The 25,797-nt window shown below is 40.2% G+C and overlaps 1 protein-coding gene across 1 annotated transcript; it reads right to left on the bottom strand.

The window, feature by feature from the left end:
- Nucleotides 1-3,008: 3,008 nt before the first annotated feature.
- On the bottom strand, nucleotides 3,009-25,797 carry LOC128298018 (protein embryonic gonad). Its single transcript, XM_053033745.1, has 3 exons — nucleotides 25,771-25,797; nucleotides 19,269-19,346; nucleotides 3,009-4,079 (listed from the first exon to the last, which is right to left on the bottom strand). The coding sequence occupies exons 2-3, from the start codon at nucleotides 19,344-19,346 to the stop codon at nucleotides 3,009-3,011; spliced, it is 1,149 nt and encodes a 382-aa protein (XP_052889705.1). The 5' UTR covers nucleotides 25,771-25,797.

Genomic DNA, 25,797 nt, shown 5'->3' with positions numbered 1-25,797 from the left:
GCATGTCGTTACGTCTCGAGTAGCCATCAATCGAGCGTATCGGAAAATGGATCTATAAAAACTGACCATAAGATAAATCTGCTGGTAAAGAATTTGCATTGAAATGTACTCCATTTTAATGTTAAATGGAAAATGGTCACCTAGCGATTAATGACTTCATGGGAATGCACCCTGCCCAACGAACAATCCAGTAGCCGCGGAGTCCATCGTCCACCATCGTTACCGTTGTGTCTTACTACCCAGGTGTACACAATTGATAGGTTGCATCCGATCAGATGTTCAATTCATAATGCAGATCCATCAATGCAACCACCCTATAATTTAAATAAAACTGTGAACATTTTGGTACTATGGTCTAAATTTATTTTCAAAATTCGCCCACTGCTGTTCATCTTCTTCGCGTTTTAACAGTAGCACCTTCAATAGACTGAACATTGAAACATCTAAAACGCTATTTTGAATTTATTTTAAGCATGGAAGATGCACGAAAGGGGAAATAATACTATCAGTTAGCGGTTATCGCAACAATTACCAAGCGTTTTAAGGGAATGTGATGGCAAGAAAGGACTAGATTTATAGTTCATGTCATAGTTCATAGTTGACTCAAAGGAAAATAATGCTGTTCAGTAAAATGACTTATTTAAATTAGTTGAAAGCATTGAATAAATGTTTTAAACAGTTTGTTTACATTTCACTGGAATATTGTCCAGTAATGGGGTCAAAATTACCGGATATAACAAGGTTGTTTAAATACCGCTAACATTCCGCTTCTCGTTTTGTGAGCATTTCTCAACCCTACAATATTTTATCCAACAAAGAAATACCGATATGTATATTATAACAAACCCATATTAACAGTTTACTTCTGTTTTCTGCGGAATGCACCTGCTCAAATAAGTATACATGCATCATAAAGGAATTGAGTTCCAAGTGGCTGTATTATACTTATTGTTTCAAAATTAAATGGCAGGTAATATCCGTGAATATAGTAATACTCTTATATAAAACCATAAATCTGTTAGTGCTCTGTTTAAGTTTAAACCAATTGAAACCTGTTCCCAAAGTTGTCATAGATAAAACGAATCCTGCTTGTATAGTTCAATCCAATCTTTTTTACATAATCGGTTATTAAAATAACAGTACTAAACACGCGAAACTGCGGCTTCACTTAATGGTTGAAAACACTTAATGTTATATGCGTAAAAAATAAAACCGATGTATAATATTTGCATCAAAATCAACAAGACATTATTTTAACAACATCAAATCATCGCCATTGGATGTGAAAACGCCAATGCGCCATTGACTGCAAATGTTGTTGGAAATTTCAATGCTGTGATTTTTCAATCAATATTTGTAATTCTAGATGTTTGTAACAATCAAAACTAAAATTAATCACAAATTTTGTTTACAAACCATTGAGCAAAACAAACGAAGCTTACTGTACATTCAGAACAGTCAACAACATATTCGAGAGTCATCCGCAGCATCCGCACAGTGGGAGGCTGATGATGGTAGATTGGAGCTGAAAATCACTCCATACAGATACAGCTCAACCTCTCATTCCACTACTGCAAACCGAATTCAGAGAAATTGTATTATTTTTTCTCCTTTTCTTGCTTCATACAGCGATTCGTGAAAGCCACCTTCGATCGCACTGGTCGACGAACACAATAAATTGTCATTTTGACGCGATTCATTCCGGTCCCAAATCCACCGAGGACCGCAGGGTTATGGCGCTCCAGCGTGGAGTCTGTATAAGGAAACTCGATATAAGTAGAACACCTGTAGGAAATTGATGAGGAGACATCTTCAGTGTAGACATATTTGGTATGGAGTCATTCCAACCCTGGAAGAGCGTCGCACGCACAAGATCGATTGAAGCTTTACGAAGGCTTTACTTTACGCAATCAATTAACATGTGCCTGACGATCGTAACGATTCTTTGCACTGGCCACCCGCGGATGAGTCTGCACATCAACGACACACAAGGCGTGACTTAAGCAAATCAACAAACGATGCAAATGCAAATGAATGACCACATTCAGGTGGATAGCGTTGTACAAGAAAATTTTAAAAAGAGAACAATCATCAAATAAGTAATAAAGAAATGACCTACATATCAAGTACAATCGCACCGATTTTCTTTCGCACTCAGTTTAATCTATTCAAAACAAAACCAGAAATATAAATTAAACACCAATGCATCGCATACACAATCAAACAAACAAACGTTTTATTCACTACAAATGCATTCAGTTTATAAATAGTGCTTACTTTTAAAATAAAAAAAAACAAAAATTCACTATACAACGTGATTCTATCTACAGCACGAGATTCATAAATTAATTCTTGCTAACCTAGCACCCTAGTTCGATTAACAGGAATCGTAATACTCCCCTTTATTACGACAATTCCTTTTCTTGTGCCATGCATTGTGTCCAATGCGTTCAAGGTTGATAGTGAATAATACTATTTGAATTTGTTCAAAAGTCAGCAACAAAACAATAGGGTTTTGGCAATAAATTACGAAGCTTGAACCAGTTTTGCAACTGGTTTGGGCATACCATCTAATGAAAATAATTTGTACACTGATATCTGGCACCACATGTGAACTAATTCGACTTAACTGTTACCTAATACGAATTGTATGTACACTTGCTCTAATACTTTAAATAATAATACGGAATATCGAACATTCTCTTACTTGCCCAATATATTATTTCCGAATGTTTCAATTTGACATGGTTGGTAGTGACCTTTAGGAGAGAGAAGTTAACATAACTGGCAAAATTGTCCCTTACTGACTGCTTATAATCATTCTCACGTGGTTGCTAGGATTGGTTTCTGTGCTGCGTTACATTACATTACGTTGCAGACATCCATCGTATATTGTTCTCTTACTGTTTGCGAGGATTTCAAACAGTTACGAAATGTATCTTCGCAATTGTTAACACAGCTTTGTTGCATAGTATTACGTGCATCGCACCCATGTACGGCACAACAGTTCACCCTGGTAGACTATTGCTACGCACAAACGTTGAAAGATCGAGAGGAACTGTCTTGATAGCGATTGCCGTCGATGTGGATTGGTCGTCCGGTTCGCTGGGATCAGGCAGTAGTGGTGAACTATCGCGTATTCGTCGGGGAGATTCAGACGAGGATCTAGATGATGACTTAGAAGACTTCATGGACAGGTCAATAGGTTCGCTCTGCTCGTCCCGCTTACATAGCTGAACCCCGGCATGCCCGGAGGAAAGCATGGCCAACGATACGGGTGGGATCGAAAAAGCCACTGGAAAGAAAGGAGATCCATCGGTTCGAAACGATACGGCAGGTAGATATGGTGACATGCGATCCAGCAGAGCAGGACGATACGTCTCGGCAAGTGACTGGAGGGATGATGAAGGTGGAGTACGGGAGATTTTCGACGGTAGCTTAGACAAGTTAACCTCCACATGGTCCGGCGATTTAAATCCGTTTTCCACAATTCCACCGCCAACAAGTTGCTCCTTATACGAACTGCTCCCATCGCCACATCCACCACCTCCTCCACCCTCATCCAGGTCGGCAGATGATGCACCCGAATCGCTAGGGGTGCTTGCACGCTTCAAGCCCTTTTTAATCGTATTATTGTTTTTGTGTGTACTGTTGTTATTATTGTTATTGTTCACACTGCTATTGTTGTTGTTGTTGTTGTTGCAAAGATTCGAAAAAAAACTACTCGGAAGAAATCCATTTGAGATTGACAACCCCGGAGAACTGGTACTATTGCTACTGTTTTCGTTGCTGGTGTTGTTGATGGTAGCATTATTATTATTATTGTTGTTGTTACTGTTGTTATTGTTGTGGCAAGTCTTTTGTTGTTGTTGCTGTTGTTCTTGTAGCAAACAATGGATTTTGAACCAGTTCGAACGCCGGCCGTAACGAGAGCCACTTTTCGACATTCCGACCACTAGGCACTTTCGCAACCGGCACGCCTTACATGCAGTTCGGTTTTTCTTGTTGATGACACATTCTCCGTTGTTTTTGCATTCCGATATCGATGACAAATTGTTGTACGTTCGACCGAAGAAGGACTGGAAAAAAAGATTTTAAAGAAAACGTTATCATTTTTAGATAATCGATTATTGATTACAACAGCATTAGCAATATGATCGTTAACATGCACATTTATTTTAGTGCATAGGATGGAAACAGTAGAAAATGAACTGCAGTACAAAATGAACATTTGCAACGCATTTCTATGACAGCCTGCGCTATCAACTTTGTATCGCTGCAAACGTCAAGATCTGACGAAATCATTAAGTGGTTTGAGCAAAACATTAATCTTATCTGCGCTATTTTATCTATCCTGCTGCTTTGTAACATTCTCCCGATCTCGAAGGCCACAACACACTACAGCCGCGATCAGCAAGATCGACAGCTATCATGCGGGTTCCATTGGTTTCTACTGATGGTTCCCAAGGATACGTCCTTGCGCTACACGTCGGCGAAATGATAAATCTTTCAACTGCATCCATCTGGTAGCTCCAGGTGCATTCTCACCCGTGTCAAAAGGTTCCCTGCATTTATGCAATATCATCGTTTCATTCCGATCTTGTCCAAATTGCGGTCTTCATACTAGCGACAGCCGCGAGTTCATTCTCCAGCTATTATTGAACACTTCATCAATGTTTTATCAACGAATAGATAGAGGAGCTGGAGATTTTATTCACTCTGCATGTCTGGTACATTGAACTAGTTTTAAATACTGATATGCAGATGCAGATGTTGTTTGTAACCTTTTCTATTGATCCTAATGCATAGCAGTATGCTACATAACGCGGTGCATCTTCATTACCTTCGACACGCTGGGGAGCCGGAGGTCGTCATCATAATCAATGAAGTATTAGTTGATGTTTCAATTAAACCCACTCCGAGGAAAATGAATCATCATTGTCTTTACATTATTCTTGAGTATTTCAACAAAAACCATTTTTTCGTACCAACATATATATTTAAATAAGGTGATTCCAACAGTTCATAGTTATTTGTTTGAAATAATTTTAAAGTAGAGTCTTTTATTACAATCATTGACCAACTGCTAATAATAAGTTTACCCTCACATTTCATTCATATCTATCATTGGTGACACGATCGTAAATATCGTCTAATGACGTAACGTTTGCTGTACATATCTTTCAGCTTAGAAACGCTTGACGAACTCGTTTCCCCCACGAGTTACGCCGACGGAATCTCATATGAATGAAAGTGTAACAACAATGGTATAGCTGGTACATAAAGCGTTCAGCACCTAGATCATCCCCATATTCATCAGGTGACGATGATGATGATAATGACGAAGGTTATTGTGTACATTGCCGCCGTCGTTTTACCATGCACATTCCATGCAGCGTTTCCTGTTCTCGACCAAAGAGATCCGCAAAACCTACTTGTTAATCAGTTACGATCAGGTACGGTATGACGATGCTTGTCGCTTTTGTAACGACTGGTTGATCTTCTCCCACTGCTGGCAAAGATGGCAATATCAAGGACGCGTGGTACTACATACACTTTTATTCACCCAGAACTCACGGCCTGATTGGCATTGGCGACCATTATTCTACTAGTTACGAGCCAGGTGAACGGTATTTATACCCGTGCTCTTTTAGGTACCTTCAGTTGCGAAGATGTGCACTCGTTGAGACTACAACCTTCAGAATGGGCAAAATGGATACTGAAACACACGGCAATATTCGATTGTGATTGTCCGGTTTGAGGATGGTGTCATCTGTTTTCGTATTAGCGCTTAGTCGTTCTCACTAAAATGCCGAAGATCATGATCGCAATCCGGATGCTCGAGAAGGTGAAGTGCAATCGTTTATAAAGATGCACTGTGCTTCAGCAACGATCAAGCAAGCGGAACGTGTCTCCCTATCAGCTACTACAGTTTATACAATTGTCATACATCAAATTGCTAATGGTGGCTACGAAATTGAATTTATATGCGGTTATCTCTAGCGCTGTTGGTCGAATCATACAAACCACCTGAAACATTGACGTAAGAGCCGCTTCTCGCTTTCGTATCGACTTTTTCGTTCCTTTTCGCGTTAGGCATCGATGTCGCGTGCTGCCAGTACCTAAACCGGGCAGGACACATGGGATATTCATCATGTTTCGCCACCTCACTTTTTCAGATGATGTGTGCACTGGTCTCCTTTTACGAGTGACTGCTACACTATTCGTGGCATTCCATCACGAATCATAAATCTAGCAAATTGGCCATAAAACACAAGGAAGGCAAAGGCCCTCGGAGGGGTTTTACCACCGGTTCCTACTTTTCGCCTTCATCACAACGAAATTGGCGGAACACTGCCATTTTGGACAGGGACTCCATAACATCACACCACAATCTTAGGGCAAGGAGAGAACAGTACCAGAAAAAGTGTGGACACTCCGATTTGATTGCCCAAGCGCTGCCGGGGTGTTTTCGAAGCGTGAGAAATTTTCGAAAACACGCCAACCACTTGATCGCCCGGGGCGTAGAAAAGCATCTTCCCGAGCTAGTGAAGTAGGCCAGAGCAGAAAAAATCCCCAAAATATCTAAAGCTTCTTCGTTGTTCCAGACATCATCGTTGAAGCTGCGAACTGATTGAAACATCAGCTTATTATCATCAGTGTCAGCCACCGGTCATTGGGATGCGTGGTTTGCGTTTTTAGGTAGAGAGGCAAAAAGGAACTCGTCAGCGCACGGGTGACAGCTAGACATCTTCGACATCAACACGATTTCCAATTGCTTGCAACCACTCGAGGTTTCGGTTTGTAAACGGTCAGTCAGAGTATTCATGAAAGACGGCGTTTATTTGAAATTTTGCACCTGCGTACATACTGTTCCGAAATGGTTTCCTTGCCGTACTCTAAGAAGCTATTCATAAGTGTTTTTAAGCCATATTATTCATGGACCTCTTCACTGCCCTACACCTTTTTCCCAAGATGGTAACTTCATCAAGCTTAATCATTCCAGCTTTCGGCAGCATTGGTAACGGTTCGATCAACTTCACTGGGGAATGTAGTAAGTTGATTGACGGGTTTGCATCACGATGAAAGTGAACATTAAAACATTATTTTGTGTGTATATATATTCAATATTATGCGTGGCTATATTTATTGTATGTAGTTTCATATAATCTTCATTAGAACGGCAAGGCCTTATCAGCTTATTTTTACCACGGAGCCGGATAGTCAACTCTTGCTACGGGGATACATAATATGTTGTTATACAATCACAATCCGCTAAACACTATTCATGTTGTCGCATTATTTTCTGAATTCAGAATTTAAGAATTCATTCAAAATCACCATGAAAGTCATGAAAACAGAATAAAATCACAGTGCAGGTATCAAGAAAATTAATTTTGTAGACCTATTGACTAAGAAGCTCATTTGTGAATGAGTCTTCAAGTTTTCTCGTTTCATATGATACCATGTAATCAAATTTCACACTAGATTAACGATCCGAAGTAAAGCTTGCTTGCCTGTGCTTGTCTGAATACCCACGCTGTGTGCAGACCTTAGAAAACCTTTCTCCCTAACGCGTCTAATGATCTCGTCCAACAGGTTACTGATGAAACAAGACCACACGTTGTGTCTTTCAGGGAGTTTAGGGGTGCCCAAAGAAAGTGATAGATTCCAAAGATAATCCGAGAGAAGATAAACTTAGCGACAACGTTTTCGTAAAAAAAAAATCAAATCGAATCGCAGCGGATGTGGTGACAGGATCTGGTTGTATCGACCACCAACTGCTTGAAATCGCTCACAGTTGTCAACTCGAGCAAACGCTGCTACAGGGCTGTACCTTTGATTGGACAGTAAAATTTACCACACTTTTCATGTTCCAGCTCACTATGAAACGAAAAAGACATGACATTCAGTGAGGGTGCAACTAACTGAAGCTCTATCTAGAAATTTGTTATTGTATAAAAACCCTTCTTAATCACAAATTCATCATCCAATTTCATCTGACCCCTATAATCTACCACGCTATTAAACAGAAACGTATTATTATTATTTTAACCAACTTGACCTTTGCCTGATAATAATGTTCTAAGATCTATTGGTAACATCACTTCGGTAACATATGGTTCGTCTTAGTAAGGTTCCACAATTGAAACTTTTCAGTACGATATTATGAGACCATTGATTTTTTAATCACTCCCTCAGCATCATAAACACGTTGTCTGCTGTTTTCCAATAAACTTTCACAAATTCGACGAATTTAATCAACAAAAGTGATGCAATTTGCTTTCAGATGTATATTAAATGTAGTATCCGCTGAAAACACACCAAGAATCATTTGTACCCAAAGACCGCATTCTGAGTATTTCTCATGTTCCGTTGCTAACCACCGTGCACAAGCGTGCATTACGGGATATTCGAGACCGAACGCCTTTCCTGGATCGTACATATGCCGATGATGACGATTGCATTTTGATGACGCGTTTTGGGTCGATGTAGGTGATTTGCGTTGATTTTTGTTTGCCGATGCCAAATTGGTGGGAAAACAGATCACGCAAAAGATAAAATTCGCACTTGTCCATTCGAAAGATTGTCGATGTGCGTTTCAACCTCACAAGAGCAGCAGCGTTGACGATTGATCCGATCACTAGTGGTATGTACGGGATCGTGAAACAGGGAAGTGCGACACAGAAGCATTAGCATGAGGCAGCACAATTAAGCAGCATGATTTTGTGGTTTCCTGCTTCTCCGCGTCCGTCAACGTTGCGTTGGTACTGCCACCTGCCTACGTTCGTGCGTTTCATTGCGATCACCGGGCGGCCCATTTCGGTGAATGAGAATCGGTTTTTAAGAGTGCTCTCAATTGGATCGTAAAAATTTCAATTTCAGCATCCGTCTGTTGGGGGTTCGGGAGCGTCGTCTTCGCGATTTTTGGGATCGTCTTTTGGAATCCCACCAGCAGTGACTTCGCGTCCACTTACTTTCCTCACGAACCCATTCGCAAACGCACCCTTCTTTGTCCACAAAGCAGGGATCGTCGGCTTTTTTTGCCTTTCGATATTTTCTGCTATTTTAAACCATTCTCCTGTTCGTTTCCTCGCTTGGCCGGAGAATATAACGCGGTGGGCACTAATTTTCGATAATCTTTAAGCTTAATGATGGCTCGTAAAAATTCAAAATACCACACAGGCGATAAGCGAAGGTCAGCTAGAGCGCTTCAATAAGTGAGCGTCGCGTAGTTGATAGCACGATTACATCCCGGCACAAGAAAACCGATTGCTTAGTAACGCGAACTTCATTGTGTGTGATAAATATCTGCACCTTCTGGGAATAAGATAAGCGTTATCAATGCCCTTATTTCAATTTACATCTGTGAAATACGACATAGCTTCAAGACTTCCTCAGCATTTGCAAAATGAGATCATTAATGAAAATTTATCAATAATATAACCGGATTTAGTGTATAACCTCATAGTCAACAAGTAACAGAATCTTGAAGTTGTTCATAAAATAAACTAAACCGATATGTGGATCTGCTCTATAAACTGTCTCCCCAAACGGCTACAAAATTGCCTCTCAAATGCGATGTATTGGCAGTATACCATCTATCGAAACAACATCATCCCAGGAAGGCAAACGCAAAATCCGGTAATGTCCCCGGACCTAAAGGTTCATAATGCACATACGACTTGTTAACTAGACTATTAATTTTAAAACAGAGTCGTACGTCGTTAAGAAGCAGAAAAAAGTCATCGCATAAGTAACCTGGGAATTCCGGCGCTCGCCGCCGAGTGCACAGTGAAGATGATCACGAACAATTATCTTTCTGTCAACGGACATGCATTGACAGCAACGACGAGTCCAGCAATCGACCTGTCGCGCTGCTCGCGCTTTCTGCACGTTGGCACCCGGCTTGGCGAAAGGTCTTTGTGCAACATGTCGAAAACCGTTGCTTCAGACGAGTTGCGAAGCTGCCAGGAAACAGTAAGTTACCAGTGGTGTGTCTGCTATGACGCTTTTGGCCGCACGGTGGGCCTGTACGATGCGATCGGGCGATCTATGTGCTGTATAGCAAAGCAGATCAATTAAATTAAGAGTTTCTTTTATTGCTTTCGGCTCCGACCAAGTCCCGGTTCGCTCGGAACAGGAAGGTTACAAGTGCTATAAAATGGGTATAATCGATAAAATTAAAACAGTACCGCAATGCATCGCATAAGTTCCAATCTTTCCGAGCCGCAGAAGATCAAGACCTAAGGATGAAACAAATGGTCGTTCGTTGCCATTGAACGACTTTTAGTGCGATTTCAACCTGTCGGACCCCCTGAAAAGTCACATTTTCTTCACGGAAGCAGCGCAGGCGATCGTTCTTTTCAACTGCACTCACTACTTTTCCTGTGCGTAAAAAGAGTTCTTAAACAGTCCTATGCAGAGCCAGCGCCATCTGCTGATGCTCGGGTTGTGGTGAAGTATGTAGTCTCTATCGGGAGGGAGGACATTGCTCTCAAAACGCTCAGCCAACAGTGCCCATTGATTGGTTTTATTTGTCCCAGAGATCACGCATAAAATGTGCTGGAAAGTACACATTTTACGATGCAATAAAAGATTATTTATAAACATCTATTCCATGCCACTGATTAGCAGCTGCCTTTTCTGATCCGAAACTAGACTTCACCGTCAACGAGTCGAAGCCCACAGCCTTGCCCTGTACACCAGTGATCGGGGGGCAATAATGGTATAGTGCCAATTTGTGCTACACAACACATTGTATTAAGACTGACTCAGAATATGGATGAAACCTGACCGAATCCGTTGGCTAGAAACCTAACTGACCCATGGAATATCGAATGTGATTTATGATCTGCCATGACACGAACATGGAGTTGCGCCTTGTAAGTATGGCTTCATCACACTCGCTTATACTGAAGCCGTTACGTACTGCGCCCGGACAAAGAAGTTCGCAAAGAGGTTAATTGATCTGACGCAGGTGCCGCCATCACCTGCTAAATAATGCTAGGTATTTTCAACTTTCAACTTAATATTGAGTTCAAGTCTGATAGGTATGAGATTCGATTCAATTAATGTTCAGCCTCAGTTTAAATAGCCAATGAAATAGTGAAACTTTGGAATCTTAATTATGTATACCGTGATCCCACTGTATCACATCATGGTTCACATAACATGCGTTTGCAAGAACACACAAAATATGAGACAATAAAGAAGATACTGGGCACTGAATTAGAATACTATTTTTATACAAAACGTCAATGTTTGTCTAGCGGCGTCAATCTTTAACACGATCTTTGATCTGTTAACTAACAGCACCGTAACGGAATACACCTGTGAATGGAGCTCGCGGCTGTGAATCGATCTACTTTCGCGCTATCGCTTGGCGCTATCAGCTATCAATTTGTTTAAACAAGCGTTCATACAACTTCTTCTCCAGTTGATTTACACAGCAAAGCGTGAAGCAGCTGTGTTCAATTTATTCTCGTTAAGTGCAGCAGATAACACCTCTGTGGATGTGGGCCGCCAGTGGACTTGATGTCAGGATTCAGGAACCAGGAGTCATGAACAAGCAACTCGTAAGAGGAGCCGTGGGCATTTCCATTAGCATTTCTCGGCATTCCTACTACACTGCCCATATCGCTGCGTTAAAGCGACGATTATACTTTGGTACTATCTTCTACCGTCGTGGCACGCAAAGCACTGGGCACTGGATAGTGCCGGTGTCGTGCTGCGGTTGAAACTTATCTAGCGGACTGAGGACGCCTCCCAGCATACATAATGTACCTGTTACAGATTACAACCGGACGATAGTGTTAAGAGATATTAATTTATTATTCAATTAACCTCTCCTCTTCTGGGCTTTGACGATCGCACGGGTATAGTTTGTCTATAGCGAGACTATGTATACAACATTTTGTTCGTCATGGGAAAAATTCAAGCAAATTTAATAGCTGCTTTGTAATCTAACTATCATACATGCAATTTGTAATCACAATAAAACATTTTGAGAAGCAGTCGAAATTTCATGAATAATTGCTAAAAATTCAGAACTTTAAATTCTGTTGCTATTGGAACGCGTGACTCTATTGCACAAGAGTGACGTACGTACAATAAAGTCAAAGAAAGTTACCAATGGCTGGAATAGATCTCTTGTAGTTGTTATGCCGATACAAAATACGCTATTGAAACAGACTGTTTTGAAAAATATTCTTACTAAGTACACGAAAGAAGTGCGATTAATGAGATAACATGCATTGTAATGCATAGCTTCATGGCGGAATTCAAATGAGACATTATAAATACCCCAAATTTATTTTGCCCCGAAATCCAGCCCCAAAAACTGTATTTAATTGTTAAGCTCATGTACGCTAAACGTTACTTATACAGGTGTGCTACGAACATATTTTTTCAATCAAATTCGTTCGTTGCAACGGTAGTGGCTTGCATAAAATGGCTCGTAAACTTACCATACTTGGTTATAGAAGCACTTGTTAACTGGCATTTTCAGGCAAACTAAAGCTACCGGCATCATGAAGAGCCAAACTTTTACTCTCGCTTACTAGACGCTCTCAAATGAATGGGGCATTCGAAACGACTGGTTAAGCGATATGAAGCAGATTTTTAGTTTTTCATCGTTCCATGCACTACTTGCTACTGTATGCACTGGCGTTGATTAATGAGCGTTTGGCCTTTTCATCTAATTTAATTTGTAGCTTCATGCCGATCATACATATCCATTCCGTTTCACATACCGTTTATAACCCGAGTGTCCAACTTACATGCGCCAGGGAGGCAAATCCAAGATTGTCTTAACCCAAATTTTGATGAATTATGTCTGTTTTGATTTTTGATGAAACTGAATCAAATGCAATTTGTATTGCTGAACTCTTTACTCCAGTATATCTACGACGTGCCATAATCTGAGTGAGTGTGTGTGTTTTTATTTCAAACAAACCATTGTGATGAATTTGGAAAGTGATGCGCTTGCCCCGAGGGAGTCCGCTTCAATGATCTGCTTCATTTTAGTTGTAACGAAGCACTAGTGAGGCGGGATCCATTAGACAGCAGGTGGATAAAAAAGCAGCACCAAGGCATGCGCTTTGGCCAATCTGTCGCTGAGACAACCGATTGGATCATGGTGGGTAGCTAATGTTGCGACATTTTCCTGCAATGTATTTGGCTACAGAAAAACGTTCGTAATCACCGTACGCAGCTATTTGCAGTAGCAGCTTCTATTGGTGTTGCTACTACTGCTGCTGTCGTGGCCGCTGCTACTGCTGTTGTAACTTACTAAAACGGGTATAATTTTACAGACCAAGCTACCCAAAAAAAACCCCTGAGCCCTTGTACCACATCTGGGCGATGTGGGGAATGTGGAATCTTCCGCAGAAAATAGATGAATGCCGGCGACCGGGGAAGCTGCAATCAAAAGTGAAATTAACGTTAACCTCATCAATAATGATCATTACTCTAATTTTACCCATTATTCAACAATTACCGATACGATTCGGTTGAGCTGGGCCGAGAGCGAAACTGGCGCCCTGTTTGAGCGCAAAACGGGTTTATTGATGCATCCGGTTGCGTACAAATTGTATCAATTTGGAATACCAGTCTTACTGCAAAGTCTGCTCTCGTAGCAGTATGATGGAAATTAGAAATCCAGAATGTTTTCCACATATTTGACCAAACCAACTGTCTGACAGGCTCATATGGAATGAATGTATTTCCCGTTTAACTTCCGTACCATAAATAACACGAACAATTTACTATTTTTGGGTCATTTTCTCAAATAAATAGTTTTTCGGATTTCGTTCTTGCTACTACATTTACCATAAGTAAATAATTTTTAGCTCGTCATTTCCGTTGAGTATTGAAACTTGTGACCAATGCAAACTGCTGCAAACAATATTGCTATAGTAGCAATAAGCCATAAGCCTATCTTTTTCTTGCGTCAAATTGTGAGTTGCAGTTACCGTTATACAACCGTTAAGAGTTGGAGTCAAAAAAATATAACATTACTTCTCAAAAGTTCTAATACTTTGTGATGCGTCATACGTCATTGAAAAATCGACATTCGAAATCAATTCAAATCGACGCAATGCAAAAGAAAGAAAGCGTTACTAACATTACCCAACCTCAAACACACCTCTACCAACAATGGGAACGGATGTTGGGCAACGTTGGCAAAGACGATTAACGTACGATCTTGTTCCGAATCATCAAACTGATCTGCCTTCACTTGGCTACGTCATAAAAACACACTAACCTTTCGAAATCAGAACACTTGTGTTGAGCCACCAATGCCATCGCGCAGATCACCATCATCGTCGCAACAAACACGGCAGATCGGTAAATCAGCTCAAGAGCAAGGTTCTCACGTCAATTTGCGATCGACCTGAAGTACTAAATCGAAACAACAGTCGGTCCGCAACAGCACCGGGAGAAGCTCTGATTTGACTTCTGCTAACCTCCTTGGATTTGATCGCACCAGCATCCGTACAGCATACGGTGATCGACGAAACAAGATCATGAAAGCCTCTCATTTCCTCTTCAGCCTTTCAAGAGCCTTCAACTCACCTCCACCTGCACGGTGGAGACCTGGATGCTCGAGTCAAGTCTCTACGAGGGTCGCTCGACTACGTTCAATCGCACTGCAGATCGATAGATTTCTGTCGCTAGTAGTCGCTGTTCAGGAGCCGTAATCGTACATCCTACTCCATTCAAAACTGGATCGATTGATCTAGCGGTTCGAAGGAATAGTTTTCAGTTCAAGCGATGTAGCGTTACTCACAATTACAAGCTCGTCATCAAGATCGTCACACTCACTGCTGTTTGAGATAAATGGTTGGCAATGAGAACCACTGAAAACAATCTAAATTTCTAGTTTCAGATTATATACGTAATGGTGAATGCAATGTAATGTACTGTATATAATGTAATTTAATGTAATGTAATGTAATGTATTATGTTTGTTTTTTTTTATTCTGAAGAGACGACCAGGTCGTATTGCGGTAATACGTAATGTTATTGCTTTATGTAATTTATTCAATGATATTTATAATACTATTTCGCACTTCCACTTCTTTTAATTAAAAAGTATGGTAAAAATGTAGCCTTTTGCAACTACATGTAACCGTCAAATTAACGGAGTTTTCTAAAGGTCATTAATCACAACAAGAAAAACGATAATTAACACCATGAGCCAAAGCAAACATCAGATTCGTAAAGCCGTTCAAGGGAATATGAACTACAAAGCACACCACTTCAAACGGTAGCCCGTAAGATAATTTGACGTAACACGGCTCCGTGATCTTCCTGAGCTTCAAATGATCATGAAAGTTTAGACCATAAATCATTGAACCAAACAAAAAAACCAGAATACTAACGCTACCGTATGCTACGCTTTGTAGTGTACTATCGCATCGTGTTTCGAGTCGTGGAATGTCTAACGCCTAATTAGACGCTCTAGGTGGGCTAAAAACTAGGAAAAGAAAGGTTTGTGTCGTACACAGAAGAACTGAATACTTAAATGGCAAAATAGATTTATCGAATCTAGTAACAAAAAGCGCAAATGACTAATGCAAGTTTGTAGAATTTGTTGCCTAATGCACTCTGCGTATCAGTTAAATTAAATTATTTTGAACAAGGTTCCTTGTTTCTTACAGCAATTCTGAAATAAAAAAACATTCAAAATCAGCATCATATAAACTCAAACTACAACGAAAAACTTGAAACCTTGAGCAATAAACCAAAAAAATGCTCACGCTTATCAAACGAGCAAGCTTTCTACTGCGCTTCAGGTATCGAGTTCCCGAAAAAAAAAACCATCGGTATCAGAAATACCGCCATTGTCGATCAATCGGTTGCACCGCTTGATTTAATGACCCGACTGTTCACACAAAATTGACCAAATGCTACAAAAAGCACACCTTCACGCTGATTCCGTATGCTGCGTCACGCAACCATTGCGGAAGCCTAAGTAGACACCACTATTTTAGTCCGATCGACCCTGGGTTAAACACTCTGCAACCTTTGCCGGGCCACAATGTCCGCGAGCAACGTGCCGCGGTGCGGCGAATGCTGAAGAAAGGTCCGTCGGCACTGTTCTTCCCGCTGCCAACAATTGCGTGGTCAAAGTGTAATTTGTTCGACCATAAATTGGATCAAAAACATCATCAATCAAACAGTTTCGAACCAGTACGTACTTCCACGTTGGCGATGAGCTCACACTAGGCTATGCAAATCGGTCAACACAGGGCCACCAATTTCGGTGGTCTCTTGCTGTTGTGTACAATTCTTCACCTTCGTGCCTCCCAGCTCATATGCGAACAGTTGCTGTTTATCGAACTAGTTTCCTTTTTATTGTTAGCGTCCGTCAGCGCAGAGTAGAAGGTGACCATTTGTTTACCTTGAATAAGTCAAGATGATGTTACAAGTACTCGGAGGATGGCAAACGGAACCGTACCACATTACCGCGATATATTTTTTTCACTGCCTTCATGTAAGACTGAATGGTTCGTTATGCTTTTGCAAACGGAACAACGGTATTAGAACAGCAATAAAATTTGACAGGTTCGCTAACACTGATGAGCCGCACTAGTTTCCTGTTGAAACCGCTCCTTGACTGCCTAATTGAGCAATTAGATTAAATCCATTGCTGAATGGTTGAATGTTTACCTGTTGCTGTAGCGGTTCACATAGCACATTCGTCAATCCGGAAGCATTTGTTGGTGAGTTCTTGGTATAAGGCTAAATGAGCATAAATTGATGTATATTCCACTATCATATTTCATACCGCTGCTGTCTATGTAATTCCTACAATTTTGTCCGTTTCTAGTGAAAAATCTTGGGCGATTTATTTATACTCAATGCTTCATGCATACATACATACACATACCTGTTCGCTCTTTTCGGCATTGCCAAAAATACAACTCCAAAATACAATACAGATGCATATTTAATTAAGCCTAAATAACCTACACTATCTCTCACAACCATCGCAAAGGTAGTAAAATTAAATGAATCACTTGCACGATTCGGCACTTGAAAAGCACATAAATGAAGCAATTTCCTTTTCTTCTTCCTCGTGTTATACCCCATATCTTTTCATGAGAATTGAATTCAGGCCGTTCACAGTGTCGCTTGTCGTGCAAACCACTATTTGTCCAAAACCCTTGCAAACGTGGGGTGGATACATGAGGCGGAAGTTATGCTCACCATGACTACAACGAACCAAAGCTCACGTAGATCGAAGATCGAACCATAACGAATCCAAAATATCACAGTTTGAAACAAGCCACCGCAAGACTGCAGAGGATGGGGCTTCGTGAACGAGCGTCCCAACCGATTGAAACATTCGGCCCATGCCATACTGGTGCGGCCACTAGACCTATAACCAGCATCACGTGAAAGTCTTCCATAACTATAAAATTATTTCACCTTCGATCGATTCACACCGACCACGAGAGGGCCTCAAGAGATCCAGGACTCTCGCTCTCTCTCTAATGATTGTTCATAAAAACTGATGGCATTATTATTATTAAACTGGCACGTTTCGCAAAGAAGCTGTTCTGGGAGACCCTTGATCTCGCGTATTCAGTACCCCGTACTGCCCTCGTGAAATGCGCTCCCTGTATGAGCTCCCTGTCCACTTGACGTGTGTCCAATATGGTGCTGATTTCGCAACCTTTCTTTAGAGTTTTATTAAATTATTATCGCACTCCGCATCACGCTCGTCCGCATGGCATGTGAGAACAGTCCGCCAATGCTGCCGTGTATTTATGTGTCACATCGCTGGACACTGTAATTTGGCGAGCATATCGATCGTTTGGTTCTGTTTGGTTTGGTTTTGCCCCCTATGTTTGCCGTGAATCAGCAATACTGTACTGCTAAAGTTTTACCTGCTTGGCATGTTAAGGTGATCTTTTGTGATCGATTCATTTTCATTTTATCATTTCCTGTCAGTTTGTCTCGTCACTGATTCCTCTTCGGCATCGACTTGACCTGATCCGTCTTTTCTGCAAACAAGATGCTGGAGAAGGTATCTGCTCCCATGCGACTAAATATTGTTGCAAACGACTCGTCTTTTGTTTCTCACCAGTGCATCTGACCAATATCAACTTTATGCTGATTATCGAGAGCACAACTGACCTGAGACCGAACCGCTCAATCGCAGGTCTACGATGATGATGATGATGATGATCGACTTGCTTCTTACCATGGACATCTTGTTCATAGTCGTTTCCCCCAAAGCGCCCGAGCACCCCGGATGGCGTCTTGAAGGTGAAAAAGGTGTTCTTTTAGTGGAAGTGCTGAATACCCTAAATAGTGGTCTACCATTTAGTGCCGAAGGTTCCGATGGTGCCCGCTGGACTCCAGCCATAAAAAGGTTATAAATCCTTATAAAGTTATATTTTCGAGTAAACATAAAAATTTATAACTTTATTACGAGATTTGCGCTTCGAAAGCGGGGTTCTTCTTTGGTGCGGTGGTCTCTCCTTCTCTACTTCTTGCCATCCCATTCGTTCGAGGCGTCGAAGCGACGGCACCATTTTTGTGCGATTTGTGCGATGCAATTCGCGCGATAGCTCAATTCACCCTGCGACCAGCCTTTGCCGAAATTCTGATCTGCCCGGGACTTATTTGGGTATGCCGTTTTATTTGCAGGTGTTTTGTGTTTTGGCGTGTAGTCTTTTTATTTTGATTGCTACCCGTGATTGAACCAATTTCAGGGATTGATTATACGTCCTCTGGTCGCGAAAGGAAAAAAAACTTGATCATGCCCGATGGTGTACGTTCATCGCCGAAGCGATACCGCCGCTTATCGAGTTTTATCACCCATTGCAGTTCGTGATGTTTGATGTTTCCGAAAGCGTTAAAAAAACGCATGACGAAGCGTGAGCAAGCGATTCGAAATGACTAACAAATAGCCGAGAAAAAGAATCGACTGATCGCATATTTGATTTGCTAGCTGGCCGAACACTGCAATGCAAAATAGTGTGCAGAGAAATTTAATCCTGTCACCAGAAGTACATTGTAATTGCCAACATGGTTGTTTCTCCACTAAAACAATTCTGTTTGTTTTTCAGATCCAATTCTCTATACTTTAAAAAAATTAGCTATAATGAATATCTTTGTTTGTTTGCACTAATCATCCAGTAAGTGATTCGAATTGTTCTACACATCTTAGATGTTTGCACAGACAATTATTATGGTATTATCACGATGACAAGCTAAAACTATCATTTAACGTGAATTGATTTTACCTTGCATCCTTCGCATGTAAATGCTCCAAAATGAAATCCTGCTGCTGGTTCACCACATACTTTGCATTGTTGATTCATCTATAATAAAAAAACACAGAAAGAAATAATTTTATGAGCTCATTTGTTGATATACGGGACGACATATGTAATACGAATTTATTGTTGATGTTTCTACTCATTGATGCAACTGTATAGTAACTCCAATATGTTTAAAATATATAGGCATAACGGTTGCATAAATTTTACAACAAGTAAGAATTTTTTAACTTTCCCTGCCTAATAGGTGCTGGATCTGATGAATGTTAAAACAATAACAGAATGAGAGTTTTGAAAAGAAGCTTAATATACTTAATATACTGCTCATGTCTCATCATTATCATGTTTAAATTTGTGAAACAGTTTGCAATTAAAGCAAACGATGTGTTTTAATGGAAAGCTATGCAAACATCGATCAAATGAAATCAGTTTAACCACTTTTTGGATACACATAAACTCGTCCGCTGTGTACTTTAGTACATTAAATACATATACTTCATAGCATGGAATAAAGGTCCTATTTATATTCCTTACACCATGATCATAAAAAAGGATCCTTCCAGCATCCTTCAATAATCAGTTCACTGCAGGCTGACAAATAAACAAGTTCGAAACACAACTCATCTATCCTTTGCAGTCGAATAATAATTACTCCTTTCGCCACTCTATCAGAAAGCGTAAGCACAAGCGCAGCTCGCTTGTCAACGCTTGGCTACATCTCGGACCGAATCATTACAGCCTCATTACCATTCATGAGAGCACGCAGTCGTGAACAGTGATGCGCATTTGTCAGCCTTCGCGCTAGTGCAACGTTGTGCCTGTCGGTGCCCAACCAACGATGCGTCGGTCTGATGGCACGAAGAGCTATTGATTGGAATGCGACACTATGACAGTTTTTTGTAACACCGCATTCGCGTGGACGGAACCCTCCTGGGAGGTAGCATTTCCATGTAATTTTATTCCGCTTCGTAGCAAATTAGATTATTGTCGGAACGCAAGCAGGTCGCTGTCTGTCAATGGCATGTTGACGATTTCGCATCATTGCCTATGGATGAGCCGTGTTCAGACATTCACTTCCAGGTAGCTCATACCGCACGAGAGAACAACCTATTGACTACAACCACGGTATTCACTTGTACCATAGTAACGCCATTTTGTGTTATACATTCGAACATTGTGTTATGATATACAAGTATTTCAAGTTTTAATATTTGAGTGATATATAATATATATGGCAGAGCAGAATTTTACAGCATAAATAAATATATGTTATTAAAAGGAAAGCAACACCGCGAGCTAGTCATACATGTGATGAGATATATTTTGTACAAATTCTGAAATGCTCGTGTCTTTAAATTTCCATAACTAAAAACAAATTAAAGTTCTAGGGATCTCTTATAAACATGTATAAATAAATTTTTCCAAAGTTTTTAGTGTTTTAAGTTTTTAAGTGTTTTCCAAGCTTTAATATCGTTTTAAAAGTTATCGTATGAATTTCAAGTTTGCTTTACTGAAAATTCAAAATAAAATGTTGTTTGGTGTTCCCGCTAATCGTTATTCCCACTACATTTTTCTTTTGAATCTAGAAAATTGTGCCGAAATGCCATAAATAACGAAGACTTGTTTGTTGCAACAATATTGATACTTCGCTATTTGTACGGAACATAATAGATTCTCCAGTGCAAACTGCGTAGCCATGAAATCAAGAATAATCGGCTCCCGTACCAATTCAGTTTACTGTATCACTCACATCCGCATTTTTCTGCTACCAATTTGATCTTCTTCGATCGGGCTCGCGACAATCTGTTAGCACTTTTATAATGCAATTTATGGGCTGCACTGTCGTCTATGCGTGCGGCACAATAGTTGCTACTTTCATGCCGATGCCTCCTACAGACCAATCCTATCCCTGCACTCTGGTGTGAGCAAATCCGACCTGCAGCTGGATGTTAAGGCACCGGGCATTTTGCAGTCTAGTCTCGTTTTCTTGGCCGCATCTATAGGAACCCTCTACACCATCCAGGAGATCACAAACGCTTTGATAAACTCTCCTTACACGATCGTAAAGCAATTTGTATTGAAGACTCCATAAAAGGGCTGACAGAGGAAATGGAACCCGACAGACGATGGCCTAGAACGGCATCAGAGCTCAGCGCTACCGCAGTTAAACTTCTTCTTGCAAACCAATTTCCAGCTGCAGCGATACACAAAGATATCAAACGTATACAACCACTATGTCACCTGTTGGCATTTGGCTAGCATGGATCGTTTTTGTAACCTCTTCCCAACATTTGCGAAAACGCACAATCTACATGAAACATTCCGAAGTGGGAAACTTTTTTAGGGCGTCAAGTACTTGTCTGCCACTTAATTTTTATTGCACCTACGATCAAGCATCTAGTAAACGGCATAGAAAACCATTTGACACAAATTTGATTGATCGTAAATTATGCTAATTACTTTATTTGTATTTTTATTTGTTGCAAAAACAACAAGGTCTAGTCCTCAAATAGAGATAAGCAACTTCAAAATTTTAGGACAAAAATTGGGTACGAACTTCTAACAAATAGTTTCAACTATTATTATACATAATTTTAATGTATGCTTCTAATATAGACTACACCCAGTAAAGAGCTACAGACAGGTTCCTACAAAGAATCAATATGGAACAATAAATTACAGCTGAAAACCTGACCCCTGAAGACGGTGTCTTTCGGGAACTGGTTTCTATTTTGCTTTTGTAAGTCCTTTTAAAGCAGATAACCAAAAACTACATGAAACAACACATAGAAAAAAAAACATAGAGAACATTGAATTTTATATAGGATAAAGTCAAGTGTCACAAATTAAATGTTGTAGCTGTTGCTGTCGGTATAATACAACTATGATAGCTCTACCGATGCCGCTGTTATGCTGTGTCTGATACGAAGTAAAAATTGCAGTACACTAGGATGTATTAAGTAATGGGTGATTGAATGTAATAAAAGTTCGTTAAAACTCGTACATTCCACCGAGAGGTTGTGTTTTAAGAGTTTCATTTCCCACAGTGTCCAACAGTTTCTCGAAACGGTTCAATGATTCCTCCAATGGCTCTTAAGTAGTGACCGCATACCATACTAAAATCAATCACGAGATAATTTTGAATGTTTTTTAATCCTCGCTCACTGGAACTGGAACTAATCGATGTGTGCAGTACATCTCGTCACAATTTCAACAACATCACATGTCACACCTTATTCATGTTCTGTAAGCGACATCCTTGCCACTATTAACATGCCGCCTTGGCACTGTTCTTTCATGCAGAACATGCTTCCATCATGACCGATCAATTTCCCGCGCAACCTTGCGCGTTTCCGATACTACGATAAGGAACCTAGCGTAAAAGCTGATGCTGTGTTTTTCTGCTTTTCAGCCAACGCCAAATTTGCATACAATTACGATGTAAATGAAGAAATATGGCGTTCGCTTAAAATTCAATAATTTGTACTCTCCATGAGCTGACCCGGTTCGTGAATGCATCTTCGAAATTTGTCAAACCGGTACGAGGCACAGCGTCCGAACGCGTCCTCACGTATACGCTCGCGTTGAGCAAAACATAAGTGCAAAAATTGGCCACGACAAGCGCTGCTCTCGAAAATGATGCCAATTTGTTCCAATCAGCGAAGACATTCAGAGTGGTAAATAAATTGTATCAAATTTAGCCGATACCACCATAGTCGGTTGCTGTTATAGATATTTAATGATACGATTATTATTCATTCTCGATCGCAGTGACTTAACGACGCCTTTCAAAAACGTTACTTCGAAGCTTGTTCGCGTTTTAGAAGGATTTTGGTGGCTATTTATGAGCGTTTAACACTCTTTCCGAGCGAAGAAAATGATCAACGCTTGGACGCTCGCTACACGAAAAACTCGTTCCCACAAAACAAACACCGTCGCAGTCGATCGTACAATTCACACCGACTATCCGGATCGAAGAAGTTGTAAATCTAATTCAAACCGATGGAAATCTTTTGTGCTAGTAGTGGCAGCTCGACATCAACCATGTCTTTATAATTAATTAGGCCGTCAACGATCCCAATCCGGCGAGGTTGTTGTTGAGCCCTGAAGCTATAAACGACTAAAGCTGTCAGTCACTCGAATGTCTACGCAGATGCCCCAATCGATACCAAACCCGAACGCGCACAGTAGCTGTCAACACTGATCCGTGAGAAATCAATTAACCAATGACACCGAAGCGTAAAGAAAACGACAAAAGTAACAAATCATCCGCGGACGTAGCTATAACACTCTCCTGGTGGAGATATAAGCATTTTACTAACATTCACTGATTAGTCGACTCATTCACAACAAAATACATCGTACATAAAATGGAAAACATCAGAAACTGTGATATCAAAGGACCTGCGGATGGACACCAATCTTCATTGAAAATCACTTTCAAGAGAAAATGTATGGCTTTCCAAGTAACTGAAGTTGGTAAACTGTGTTAAAACGATAGATGAATACGGTTTAAACATTATGCAAGGATTGTTTTGATTGTGCCGTTGATTTCTGTAGATGAAACCAGTATGATCGACATCGCCTACTGGATGAATAATGGATCGGTGCGAAGTGTCAGCTTTAATTAAAAATAACATTCGGCGAAATGTTGCTCAATGGAAATCTCTCAACGTGAAAGTTAAGAACAACCCGTTCGTATGCTCGCTATTTGTATGAATTTGGAGTTTCCACACCGAACTGGCTTTTTCATATGAAGTTATTCTTCCTATGGTAATACAACAACACAATGATATGATACCTCCAAATGGATCGCGCATGCTATGGGTGCACTAAACTAACTGTAAAATGACACAATCACAAAAATGAAATGAATAATGATGCGGCTCTTAACTGTTCTGCAACCGAATAATCTGCACAATTGCGATGCTGCAAAACCGCACTGAAGCAATACGCAAGAGTTTCTCGCTTCCATGAAATCTCGCGATGTAACGCTCATGCAAACAATAACAAATTGAAATTCTATCGATTTCGAATTGGGCGAACACATGGGCGTTGATCCGACATGACCATACCAGCTGAGCCATGGAGAGGTGCGAACGTGGGGGCAAGGAAATAAAAGAATGATGCATAAATTTAAAACTTAAGTGGAGCAAACCTCTTCACCCTGAACACCAGTCTGCGAGACAAAATCTCGAACGCACTGTGAGCTTTAGCTGTCGGAACTCACTCGAAACGGAAAAGCCCGTGACAGCGAGAAATGAAATCGATTCAACCTGATCTTGCATTCCGGAGGAAGACCCGAATTCAGATGCCCTTCCGAGCGGTGCGTGATAAATGGCTTTATTAAAATTTTTAACATTTCCTTTCAAAGGCCATGAATATGTGCTTGAATTGGGCTACCCATTTTGTTAGGATCACTTGTCCTTGCATCAGCAAACGTGTGCATTGTGTGATTTAAATAAGTTTATCATACTTGTTTCGTGTGACGGTAACAGAAGATAAAGTATGTCAACGCATGTGTTCAAAACTTTTATCAGCTTCATGTTTTTCAAAAAGATAAAAAACAACATTGTTGAAACCAATTAGTGAAAATTCACAGGTAACTGATACTGATGTATTTGCTAGTTTCATTCGATAAATATTTTAAAGCTTTTTACTGAAATAGAAATTTTAGTTCCAAACTAAAACTTTAAGTGTCTTCTACGCAGTTTGTTTACGAACCTGAATTCTCGATGGATGCTTTGAGAGATTGGATGTCACCAAGTTAATTTGTTTCCAGTTTTCTGTTTTTGTTACTTCCTGCAGAACGTTCACAGTGCCTCGGTGAGCACGGCTGTAAATGTGTGATTTCACATCCTTTTTAACTTTTACGAATAATAACCCTTGGAACTAAACCGCTAACGTATGGTTTTGCGCACTTTGCTATCCTATTTCGTAAATTAGTAAACTCGTGTTTTCCATTAACCTGCGCGATGACATTATACACTTGCCCTAATTTAAAAATAGTCGTTTTTTCTCAACACCTGCAATGTTTGAATCTTTCCTTCTCTAATGAGATATATAAATAAATAAATAAATAAATAAATAAATAAATAAATAAATAAAAACAATAAATAAATAAATAAATGAATAAATAAACAAATAAATAAATAAATAAATAAATGAATCATAAATAAATTATTCATGTGTATATATACGCATATTTTAACGAATATTTTTAACGAAATGAATCTTTTTAATAACTCAAACGATATTGATCCATTTCATTAATCGGTAAGGATACAAAAAGCTCTTTAGTGATTTAGTTGTACAAAAATGCTCATAATTCATAAAACATATTTCATTTACTTTTTAAAATACTACATCAACGTCAGCTTACGGTTCCGTCACTTACGCCTTTAGAATTCTTCTTCATCGGCACAACAACCTAAAGAGGCGTAGAGGCCTGCCATTTCTGGATTACTTTGACTTTATTTACTCGCAGCGGTAT

The sequence above is a fragment of the Anopheles moucheti genome, chromosome 2, assembly GCF_943734755.1.
Source record: "Anopheles moucheti chromosome 2, idAnoMoucSN_F20_07, whole genome shotgun sequence".
Lineage (NCBI taxonomy): Eukaryota > Metazoa > Arthropoda > Insecta > Diptera > Culicidae > Anopheles > Anopheles moucheti.
Note: the sequence above shows the minus strand (reverse complement) of the source record. Positions and strands in the feature narration are given on the sequence as shown.

Excerpts from the sequence above, each read along its gene's own strand:
- LOC128298018 (XM_053033745.1), bottom strand. The coding sequence starts at position 19,346 with ATGAATCAACAATGCAAAGTATGTGGTGAACCAGCAGCAGGATTTCAT. Across the intron at positions 4,080-19,268 it reads TTACATGCGAAGGATGCAAG|TCCTTCTTCGGTCGAACGTA; the intron begins GTAAAATCAATT and ends CTTTTTTTCCAG.